Source organism: Convolutriloba macropyga, chromosome 11, assembly GCF_964194025.1.
Source record: "Convolutriloba macropyga chromosome 11, txConMacr16.3, whole genome shotgun sequence".
NCBI classification, from domain to species: domain Eukaryota; kingdom Metazoa; phylum Xenacoelomorpha; order Acoela; family Convolutidae; genus Convolutriloba; species Convolutriloba macropyga.
Window position 1 is genome coordinate 21264360 of NC_134478.1, and position 12001 is coordinate 21276360.

General features: G+C 36.4%; 1 protein-coding gene across 1 annotated transcript in view; it reads left to right on the plus strand.

The window, feature by feature from the left end:
• The first annotated feature begins 2737 nt into the window (after positions 1 to 2737).
• LOC142349067 (arylsulfatase B-like) overlaps positions 2738 to 12001 on the plus strand; it is a 20582-nt gene continuing 11318 nt past the window's right edge. Inside the window, exon 1 of the mRNA XM_075400480.1 lies at positions 2738 to 3123. Coding sequence (XP_075256595.1) covers positions 2805 to 3123 — 319 coding nt within the window. The 5' untranslated portion in view covers positions 2738 to 2804. The remainder of the gene's footprint in view (positions 3124 to 12001) is intronic.

Sequence of the window (12001 nt, forward strand, 5' to 3'; positions counted from 1 at the left end):
AAAAGCCAATGAAAGCTATCACTTTACAGGAAGTTTCATACGACCGAAACGACAAAGTATAAATGACAAAAGACTAATATAAAAGACAAAATGAAAAAATTCAATTGATTTCTTCAAGAAAGAGGCGTCGAGGCCGTTAAAACGATGATGTATATATTTCAGGATTTTAATATGTTCAATTGTGCCTTATTTTGAATGCTAATAAGGTGACATGAGAACCGTCAATAATGTGATAATGTGACAAAATTGGAAAACGTGAAAAACTGGCAAATATCAAAACAAACAAAAATCTGAAATCTTGTGGTATCAAAGCCAGAAAACAATAACTTCAGGCTTCAAACTGCAACCGAGAATAAATGTTAAATCAGTACAAAGAAGAAGCAGTCTTTATTTGCTGGCATTAAGCTGGAAGTTGAACAAATTAAGAAAAAAGTAGAGGAAAAGTTAATTAAGCCATTATTTTTTGAAAAGTCAATTATTTTTAAAAAAAGAAACGACCAAAAACTTTCAATTAAAAACTAAATGCATTAGCTTGGAGCTGCTTAACAAGCGAATTGGTTGGACCTATCACTCCTGAGATTTGATTTGATATGTTCTGTTCTTTATTATTTAAAAAAAGTCCTTTTTTTTAAAAAAAAAGACCGGTTGATTACAACCCGATTTTTTTGGATTGTAACAGTCCAAGAATGGCCCAAAACTAGCCCTGATAATACTTATTGTCCGTTAAGTACAACTGATTTTTCAAATGTTGTAGATATAGATAATTTGTTAGTTGAAAACTCAAAATAAATTAAATAAATTCTGCAATTTTGATAATCAACGAGTAAAGTTAGCAAAAAACGGCAAGGTTTTAACTACAGTGCACTCTCAGTGGACTCTCAAGTAGAAATAGCCCCCCTCTGAGTCTACAAAGATTGTATGAGTGTTGTTTGGGGGTGTCCTGTCGGCAAATTTAATCAAAGTGGACTAAATTAGCTTTTTTCGTGCTGTTTTTGATGAAAAAGGCTAAATTTTGAAATGTTTATCAAGATTTTTTGGCCAAAAAAATTAAATCAAAACATTCAACAATGCTTGTTCGTCGTCGTTAAAATGCTTGTTCGTATCGTTAAAATCAACGACACTATTCTTAAAAATTATAACAAATTTTAGCAAAATTGACGAAAATTTAGGCAAAAATTCCGGAAAATGTGAATAAAAACAACGTGAATTCACTCTTCTTTTCTCAGAAGTTTAAACCTCGATAACTCCCTGTAGAAAACGAAAATTAAAAAATCTTTTTAATTCCATATTCTACGCTGGACGAGCTTTCTAATGATACCAGTCTCAACTCTCTACGATGAGTACATCGAGCGGCGAAAATTCACGGAATAAAAAAAAAACCCAGTTGAGTATATAGTTCCTCCCCCTCAAGAGGGTCGGAACAAAAAGGTAAAATCAAATACAGTTGCTAGAGAGCCAAGGTTTTAAAAAGGCTTAGCAAGGAACATGACGACAAAACAAGTTTAAAACTGGTCAGAACACATAAATTACATATTTCTTTGGAAATAACTCTCGTCAGAGTCGTTAAAACAGTTAGAATTGAGCTTTGATCTTTTCATGAACTCAAATATGCCTCATTAGAGAGCCAATGGGACCTGCCAATAATGAGACTAGGGGATAATGCAACAAGAAACACTAAAAGTGTAAAAGACAAAAGTTGCTAATTTCCGGAAACAAATAGCGCCTAATTCTTAAAGAGGTCTAATTCTAAAGTGGCCTTTTCAGGGGTTAAAGCAATTGCAACTATGTTTTACCAAATCATACATATCCCATTTGAGAGCATTCGCACAAAATCAACCGAGAACAGGATTCAAATTACCTACGTGACAAAAATTCTCTCACACAAATAAAAATGTATTTAAACACCTTGTTTTGGTGCACTTTGAAAGCAGTTCCAAAAATTGCGTTCTTTAAAAATAGTCGCTTTTATAACTTTTTACTACTTCAGCGTGACTGTAATCACTACTGCAGTTTGACTTGACTTGCATCGATAACAACCAATCCACAAAGTGTGAGAAGATCTCAAAAAGGACAGTGGACCAATACAAATTTCAAATTTTTTGAACAGTAGAAAGGCCCACAATATTAGCCGGCTGTGATGAAAAAATGGAAAACTATCAACAAGAGAGCAAAAAATTGTGGAAAAGCATAGTAATATAGCCCCCAGCCACTCAAGCAGTATCGGTTTCAGTAGGGACATTTTTGATAGTAAGAAAACTCTAATTTGACAGTGAAATAATTGGAAAGTTCGATGAATGAATTCTGCGTTTCCAGAGCTTTCGTATGTTACTACTTTCATTTTTCTAGGATGTGTATAAAACTTTCCGATTTGGAGAAAAAAGCAAAGCTCGCACAAATATTCCCCCCTTTCTGTAGAAATGTTGGAACAATTAGGGTCAACAGTGGACCCATGGACCCTGCTTGAATGAACTTCTGGTTAGTGTGAAATCTAAAGCAGTTCAAACAAGGCGCCCTTATTGTTATCAGCACTGTGCGTTATATAGATCAAATTCAATATCATCAAAGCAGTAAAATTGAAGTCGAAGTGACCTTGCGTGACCTTGAGTTAATCATCATCTTCAAAGTGCCTCTGATTTGTTGGTACTAATAAGCCGAGCACCATTGCTTGCTGGTATAATTTATTACAGAATTATTTCATAACGCAACCCTTCTGAGCAAGATTGTTATTTGAACTAGATCAGTTTATGAGTGAACGTTCGCTCGGTTAAGTTCACTAACATCAATCGCCATTTAAACACAATCTTATGTTCAGATCAATTGATGAAAGTTGCCATAAAATGTTTCATAATACAAGCCCTTCAAAAATTTTATTTTCTTTTATCTGGGGAACTTTTGTTTGTTTGCAACTGGCAGCAGATGCAGCATCGGACAACAACGATAAACAACAACAACCGAATATAGTGTTTATCCTAGCTGACGACTATGGATGGAATGATGCTGGATTCCATGGGAGTAAACAGGTGTACACACCTGTGCTTGATGAGATGGCCAGTGAGGGACTCATTTTGAACAACTACTACACACTACCTATGTGCACTCCTAGCAGGGCTGCTCTCATGACAGGTGAATAAAAACCTAGAATACTACCCCAGGTTGAGGTCCTCGTTCAAAAGTCCTTATGAAAATACCCATCCAGACTATTTTTGCTTATGAAAATACCCAGGCAGACCAAAAATGCCTATGATCCAGACTTTGCCTCGTTCAAAATTTTGTTGCGTTTATGTGCTCGTTCAAGAACTCTTATGAAAAGACCCGTACAGACCAAAAAGCGATATGATCCAGACTTTGGCTCGTTCGATTTATGAAAAGACTCAGAAAGACCGAAAAAGTTTATGATCCAGACTTTGGCTCGTTCAATTTATGAAAAGACAGGAGCTAAGACATACCGACAAAAATGGCGTACGAAACGTCGCTATTTGTTGGTTTCATCGGTTTTGCTTGTATTAAGCGTGGGTTTTTTCGGTTTCGTAGAAGTAATCCGTATTGGTTGTGAGAAGCGTCGGATAATCGAAATTGCCAGTTTCAAATTGCCAGTTGTAATAAAGTCATCGTCCTATCATCGTTAAGTAGTTGTGGTAGTAGTAGTAGTAGTAGTAGTAGTAGTAGTAGTAGTAGTAGTTGTGGTGGTGGTGGTGGTGGTGGTGGTGGTGGTGGTGGTGGTGGTGGTGGTGGTGGTGGTGGTGGTGGTGGTGGTGGTGGTGGTGGTGGTGGTGGTGGTGGTGGTGGTGTTGGTGGTGGTGGTGGTGGTGGTGGTGGTGGTGGTGGTGGTGGTGGTAGTAGTAGTAGTAGTAGTAGTAGTAGTAGTAGTAGTAGTAGTAGTAGTAGTAGTAGTAGTAGTAGTAGTAGTAGTAGTAGTAGTAGTAGTAGTAGTAGTAGTAGTAGTAGTAGTAGTAGTAGTAGTAGTAGTAGTAGTAGTAGTAGTAGTAGTAGTAGTAGTAGTAGTAGTAGTAGTAGTAGTAGTAGTAGTAGTAGTAGTAGTAGTAGTAGTAGTAGTAGTAGTAGTAGTAGTAGTAGTAGTAGTAGTAGTAGTAGTAGTAGTAGTAGTAGTAGTAGTAGTAGTAGTAGTAGTAGTAGTAGTAGTAGTAGTAGTAGTAGTAGTAGTAGTAGTAGTAGTAGTAGTAGTAGTAGTAGTAGTAGTAGTAGTAGTAGTAGTAGTAGTAGTAGTAGTAGTAGTAGTAGTAGTAGTAGTAGTAGTAGTAGTAGTAGTAGTAGTAGTAGTAGTAGTAGTAGTAGTAGTAGTATTGATCTGACTGCCAATTTGAAGTAGTAGAAAAAGTTGATCTTGGGACAATATGAAATTTACTATTATTCATTTTGGCACTTAAATTGGCATCACCTATATTTTTTTTTCGGTGACCACTATCAACTTTTTTTTTCCAGAAAAGCAGAAAGCAAGGTCATTGGACCCAAAAAAAATTTTTAATTTTCACTTTCAAAAATTTTTCCTCGAAGTTGTAAGAGTTGAGTTATATACCATTTTGAAGCAAAAATTTTGTCGTACTGCCAATATGAAACATCAAAATTTCATTTTGGCATCACTAAATCTGGGTAGTAAGAAGAACCGAAACAAATTTTTTTCGTCTTAAAATCTAATACAAAAGTCAAATTTGTGCCAACCAATAGCTCAAAATTTAAAAAAACTAATTTTTATTTCAAAACCAAAGTGCTGCATACAATGTATGTACACGAGTGTTGGCCAAAATGAGTCGGATTAAAATGGACTCTAATCGGATTAAAATGTTCGTGCATTTTAAACATGTCCAATTTGTTCAAACTAAATTTGCATGTGCACTTGTTTGCTGGGACTTGAAACAAAATTAGTGCAAAAGCCAAGAATTAGTTGATACAATCTAAACTATCAGTGCAAAAGCCAAGCGTTTGCATATAAACCATATGCAGTCTACCACTGAAAAATCATGATGGATGTCAAATTGTGTAAATATAAATAAATGCTTTAGGATGATGGATGATGAGGTGGACAGAAGGAAGTCTCACTGGACGTATCACCCTTGATTCATTAGTCTCTCTGTAACTGTCACCCATCGTGTTAACATTGAACTTTTACATATAGGAATGTTGACAATAATTGTGCATTCTTGATTATTAATTTTTTTTCAATCGTGTAACAATTTAACTAACGTAGCAGTTAATTATAAACTGTAAGCGATATGGTTACTCATAAGCTTCAGATAAAACTCGATTACAGATAAGACTGTATTGTTCGCTCTTTTTGCGCTCTCTTTGTCTGCTTCATTGTCATGATGCCAGTCACACTTAGAGGTTACAATGGTATTATATATCATTACGATATTATGAAAGGAATGAAATTATGAAATCAAATACTGAATGGAATGTAGCAACATTATGAAATCAAATACTGTATGAATTATCGGTGCAATTTCATCACAAATGAGGGACGATTGTAACATAGTTCCCCAAATGAGGGACAATTGAAACATAAATATGTAAACGTACTGCATTTGGCAGAAAAGAAAATTGAACAACGAGAAAAGAAAATTGAACAACTGAAATATGTAAGAAAGTGAGGCACAGTAAGTAAGTGAGGCCTTGGCACAGTGCTGTCAATTAAATCTTCAGAGCACTTACTAATTGCACTAATGAGTGTTTTATAGTTTTGACAATGTTCTTACATTTGCTGGCAAACAGGATTACAGATCCTTGTGACCCAATTCATGATCCGAAATGTCAACCTCATATTCCTCGTATTCATCAAAATTTGAGTCCGAGTCACTATCCTCCTGAGGGCATTGTTGAATTGAACTTTCAATCATTTGACGATTGTCGGGTAATTGCGCGGGTTGGAATGATGATGCGCTGCAAGATGGCCCTTGTACCACGATTTCATCATCTATCTCTGTATCGGATGCTAGTTCCCCAAAACGGCTTGTTGTTTTGCGGAGACGTTTGCTTCTACGAAATCCAGTTTCTTGTCGAATGATCCTTACTGGGGGTGCTGAGTGATAAGAACTAACTGAATTATCTGGGCTAGCAATTCTTACTTGTTTATTGGTCGGAAATTCTTTCGAAGATTTTCTTTTGGAACTTCGTCTCTTACTTGTCCTTGATACTTTCCGTTCTGGAATTTTAATTCTGATCGCCTTTTTGGTGTTAGATTTCGATGGGTCTCGGCTGGGATCAGTCTCTGACTGTTTTCTAATTGAAATTTCCCCCGACATTTTCTTTAATGAAGTTGAGACGTGTTTCTGCATTCGTTCGACCATAGCGTCTATTGCGTTGCCACTCTTGTCCACTGGTTGGATGAACTGCTCAAGTGGAGTATTCCTCTGTTCTGGTGTTCCGAATTTTGCTAAGTCTGCTTTATGTATATCAGTGTCGGGTCTACCCGGTACGCGTATCGTAACGGTTGAGTCTGAAGTCTTTATAATTGATGCTCCCGCTGGTATTGTCTCATAAAGTCCTTCAAGACTTTTTCTCTTGCTCTTAACATTTGAGTTTTTCCGTGCGAATTTGATTCGGGTACTCGAAGGATTGACTGGCTGTGAACTCGATGACGGAAGAAATTTGAACAAGTTCTGAGCACTAGTTGCCTCTCTGATTCGGTCTTTATTTCGTTTAATTTCTTCTTCACTTAGTAAGTCTTCGTCCCTCCAATTTGAATCATCTATTAGTTCCTCTGAGCCGAATGTGTCATAATCTAAACAGTATTTCGCAACATTATCCCATGACATGTTTGTGTCTTAACATTATCCCTGTTTTAAAATTATAATATGTATATTTCTTTTGACCATCGTAAATAGGTCTGGTAGAATTGGTACTATTAGCTTAGTACAATTGGCTTTAAGTTCTTACCAAACTCTGTGCACGCTTTACACAGTCGAACTCTATTGAGTAAATCTCTGTTGCAAAATGGCCACCACACTCGCGTTGCCAGTTCCGTCATGCCCCAACTTCCAGGGTGTGTAGCATGGAATACATCTGAAACTGCCTCTTTAATGCTGTTAGGAATTGCGACTCTATTGTCGACAAATATGCAACCGTTCCTTGTGCTCAATGATCTCCAATGAGCATGCACTTGTTTACTAAGTTTGCGACATCTTTCTTCGTCGTTTGAAATAATGCAATCTCTGATTTCTCTTAGTATAGAATCTCTGTTGGTAAGGGCAGCTAAGAATTTTGAGTTAAACAATTGTCGTACATTTGAGTCTAGGTCGGAAAATGTGGGCATCATGATAGGAGTACTGGCTTGCGTTTGGTGACAAGTAGGAGGCTTTGAAGGAGACAAAGTAGGAGGCTTTGAAGGAGACAAGTAATTTCTAAGATTGAAATTATTTACAATAGGGATTTCATTCGTGTAACTTGGTTCGGACGAATTATCAGACATATTAGTATAAACAGAAGGGGGGTTGCATACGAAATAATTTGATGAAGATGAATAGAAGAATTTGATGAATTAGAATTAATTTGACTTCAATAGATTGAATAGAGAAAATTTCTGAGCGAGTGATCTTTACTTGGCGAGTTTGAATTAGAATTAGAACTAATTTGACTTGAATAAATTGAGCGACTGATCTGTACTTGGAGAATTTGGCAAAAGCGAGTTATTAGCGCGTGATTCACTTTCTACGCTTTGGTAATTACATTCTTTGCATTCTTTGCATTCTATCGTCCTACGCTTGCGTAAGTAATAGAGTTGTTTGAGTCATGTGGTTTCTGAACGATGTGAACGTGCGGCGTTTGTTTACTTGTATTGTAAATGTTCTGCGTTTGCTTCAAATTGTTCCGCGTTGTTGCAAACGTGCTTTGATTGAAGCTACCCCTGACTGGGAAGTGTATTAGCTATGAAAATTAGCTATACCAAGTTATACTAAATGTTCCGCGTTGTTGCAAACGTGCTTTGATTGAAGCTACCTCTGACTGGGAAGTGTATAACCTATGAAAATTAGCTATACCAAATTATAATTAATTTGAACGATTGAACAAATGCAAAACAAATTTAGAAATTCAATATCACCCAACAACAAGCTACCCTTGACTGGGAAGTGTATTAGCTATAAAAATTATCTATACCAAAAAATACTAAAGGTGAACAATTGAACTTCATCGCGTTTCATGGTTGCATACTTTGTGTTTCACAAATGCAAAACAGATTTAGAAATTCAATAAGATCACCCGCTCGTCTGCAGCGAGGAAACCCCAGCACGGAAAGTGCTGTATTCGTTATGGAGACGGGCTGTCATGGTGGTGGGTATAGGTACACATACGGATTGTTAACGGTCAACAACTTGAGACAGCGTAGTTAGGTTTCCAGCAGTGAACGAGTGACCTTAGTTGTTAGTATATATCAAACACCTAGTTTCCATGGTACAAAAATTAAGTATTCTTGCTCATTGTTTTCACGCTAAAATGTCGGATACCTATCATCATTCTTCAGTCCTGAAAAGCTCAGCTAATAAAAATAATTATATCAATTCCTAGCTTTAAACGGTTTAAAATCAAATTACAATGTATTACTTTGCAGTTGTTGAACAAAGGGCTCAGTTACATTTGACTTACATTATAAGCAAGTTTTAATTGCCGTCTGTGTTTTAATTTCAAAACTTCGCTGCATTACTCTATTCTAATAGTAGTAGTAGTAGTAGTAGTAGTAGTAGTAGTAGTAGTAGTAGTAAGTGTAGTAGTAGTAGTAGTAGTAGTAGTAGTAGTAGTAGTAGTAGTAGTAGTAGTAGTAGTAGTAGTAGTAGTAGTAGTAGTAGTAGTAGTAGTAGTAGTAGTAGTAGTAGTAGTAGTAGTAGTAGTAGTAGTAGTAGTAGTAGTAGTAGTAGTAGTAGTAGTAGTAGTAGTAGTAGTAGTAGTAGTAGTAGTAGTAGTAGTAGTAGTAGTAGTAGTAGTAGTAGTAGTAGTAGTAGTAGTAGTAGTAGTAGTAGTAGTAGTAGTAGTAGTAGTAGTAGTAGTAGTAGTAGTAGTAGTAGTAGTAGTAGTAGTAGTAGTAGTAGTAGTAGTAGTAGTAGTAGTAGTAGTAGTAGTAGTAGTAGTAGTAGTATTGATCTGACTGCCAATTTGAAGTAGTAGAAAAAGTTGATCTTGGGACAATATGAAATTTACTATTATTCATTTTGGCACTTAAATTGGCATCACCTATATTTTTTTTTCGGTGACCACTATCAACTTTTTTTTTCCAGAAAAGCAGAAAGCAAGGTCATTGGACCCAAAAAAAATTTTTAATTTTCACTTTCAAAAATTTTTCCTCGAAGTTGTAAGAGTTGAGTTATATACCATTTTGAAGCAAAAATTTTGTCGTACTGCCAATATGAAACATCAAAATTTCATTTTGGCATCACTAAATCTGGGTAGTAAGAAGAACCGAAACAAATTTTTTTCGTCTTAAAATCTAATACAAAAGTCAAATTTGTGCCAACCAATAGCTCAAAATTTAAAAAAACTAATTTTTATTTCAAAACCAAAGTGCTGCATACAATGTATGTACACGAGTGTTGGCCAAAATGAGTCGGATTAAAATGGACTCTAATCGGATTAAAATGTTCGTGCATTTTAAACATGTCCAATTTGTTCAAACTAAATTTGCATGTGCACTTGTTTGCTGGGACTTGAAACAAAATTAGTGCAAAAGCCAAGAATTAGTTGATACAATCTAAACTATCAGTGCAAAAGCCAAGCGTTTGCATATAAACCATATGCAGTCTACCACTGAAAAATCATGATGGATGTCAAATTGTGTAAATATAAATAAATGCTTTAGGATGATGGATGATGAGGTGGACAGAAGGAAGTCTCACTGGACGTATCACCCTTGATTCATTAGTCTCTCTGTAACTGTCACCCATCGTGTTAACATTGAACTTTTACATATAGGAATGTTGACAATAATTGTGCATTCTTGATTATTAATTTTTTTTCAATCGTGTAACAATTTAACTAACGTAGCAGTTAATTATAAACTGTAAGCGATATGGTTACTCATAAGCTTCAGATAAAACTCGATTACAGATAAGACTGTATTGTTCGCTCTTTTTGCGCTCTCTTTGTCTGCTTCATTGTCATGATGCCAGTCACACTTAGAGGTTACAATGGTATTATATATCATTACGATATTATGAAAGGAATGAAATTATGAAATCAAATACTGAATGGAATGTAGCAACATTATGAAATCAAATACTGTATGAATTATCGGTGCAATTTCATCACAAATGAGGGACGATTGTAACATAGTTCCCCAAATGAGGGACAATTGAAACATAAATATGTAAACGTACTGCATTTGGCAGAAAAGAAAATTGAACAACGAGAAAAGAAAATTGAACAACTGAAATATGTAAGAAAGTGAGGCACAGTAAGTAAGTGAGGCCTTGGCACAGTGCTGTCAATTAAATCTTCAGAGCACTTACTAATTGCACTAATGAGTGTTTTATAGTTTTGACAATGTTCTTACATTTGCTGGCAAACAGGATTACAGATCCTTGTGACCCAATTCATGATCCGAAATGTCAACCTCATATTCCTCGTATTCACCAAAATTTGAGTCCGAGTCACTATCCTCCTGAGGGCATTGTTGAATTGAACTTTCAATCATTTGACGATTGTCGGGTAATTGCGCGGGTTGGAATGATGATGCGCTGCAAGATGGCCCTTGTACCACGATTTCATCATCTATCTCTGTATCGGATGCTAGTTCCCCAAAACGGCTTGTTGTTTTGCGGAGACGTTTGCTTCTACGAAATCCAGTTTCTTGTCGAATGATCCTTACTGGGGGTGCTGAGTGATAAGAACTAACTGAATTATCTGGGCTAGCAATTCTTACTTGTTTATTGGTCGGAAATTCTTTCGAAGATTTTCTTTTGGAACTTCGTCTCTTACTTGTCCTTGATACTTTCCGTTCTGGAATTTTAATTCTGATCGCCTTTTTGGTGTTAGATTTCGATGGGTCTCGGCTGGGATCAGTCTCTGACTGTTTTCTAATTGAAATTTCCCCCGACATTTTCTTTAATGAAGTTGAGACGTGTTTCTGCATTCGTTCGACCATAGCGTCTATTGCGTTGCCACTCTTGTCCACTGGTTGGATGAACTGCTCAAGTGGAGTATTCCTCTGTTCTGGTGTTCCGAATTTTGCTAAGTCTGCTTTATGTATATCAGTGTCGGGTCTACCCGGTACGCGTATCGTAACGGTTGAGTCTGAAGTCTTTATAATTGATGCTCCCGCTGGTATTGTCTCATAAAGTCCTTCAAGACTTTTTCTCTTGCTCTTAACATTTGAGTTTTTCCGTGCGAATTTGATTCGGGTACTCGAAGGATTGACTGGCTGTGAACTCGATGACGGAAGAAATTTGAACAAGTTCTGAGCACTAGTTGCCTCTCTGATTCGGTCTTTATTTCGTTTAATTTCTTCTTCACTTAGTAAGTCTTCGTCCCTCCAATTTGAATCATCTATTAGTTCCTCTGAGCCGAATGTGTCATAATCTAAACAGTATTTCGCAACATTATCCCATGACATGTTTGTGTCTTAACATTATCCCTGTTTTAAAATTATAATATGTATATTTCTTTTGACCATCGTAAATAGGTCTGGTAGAATTGGTACTATTAGCTTAGTACAATTGGCTTTAAGTTCTTACCAAACTCTGTGCACGCTTTACACAGTCGAACTCTATTGAGTAAATCTCTGTTGCAAAATGGCCACCACACTCGCGTTGCCAGTTCCGTCATGCCCCAACTTCCAGGGTGTGTAGCATGGAATACATCTGAAACTGCCTCTTTAATGCTGTTAGGAATTGCGACTCTATTGTCGACAAATATGCAACCGTTCCTTGTGCTCAATGATCTCCAATGAGCATGCACTTGTTTACTAAGTTTGCGACATCTTTCTTCGTCGTTTGAAATAATGCAATCTCTGATTTCTCTTAGTATAGAATCTCTGTTGGTAAGGGCAGCTAAGAATTTTGAG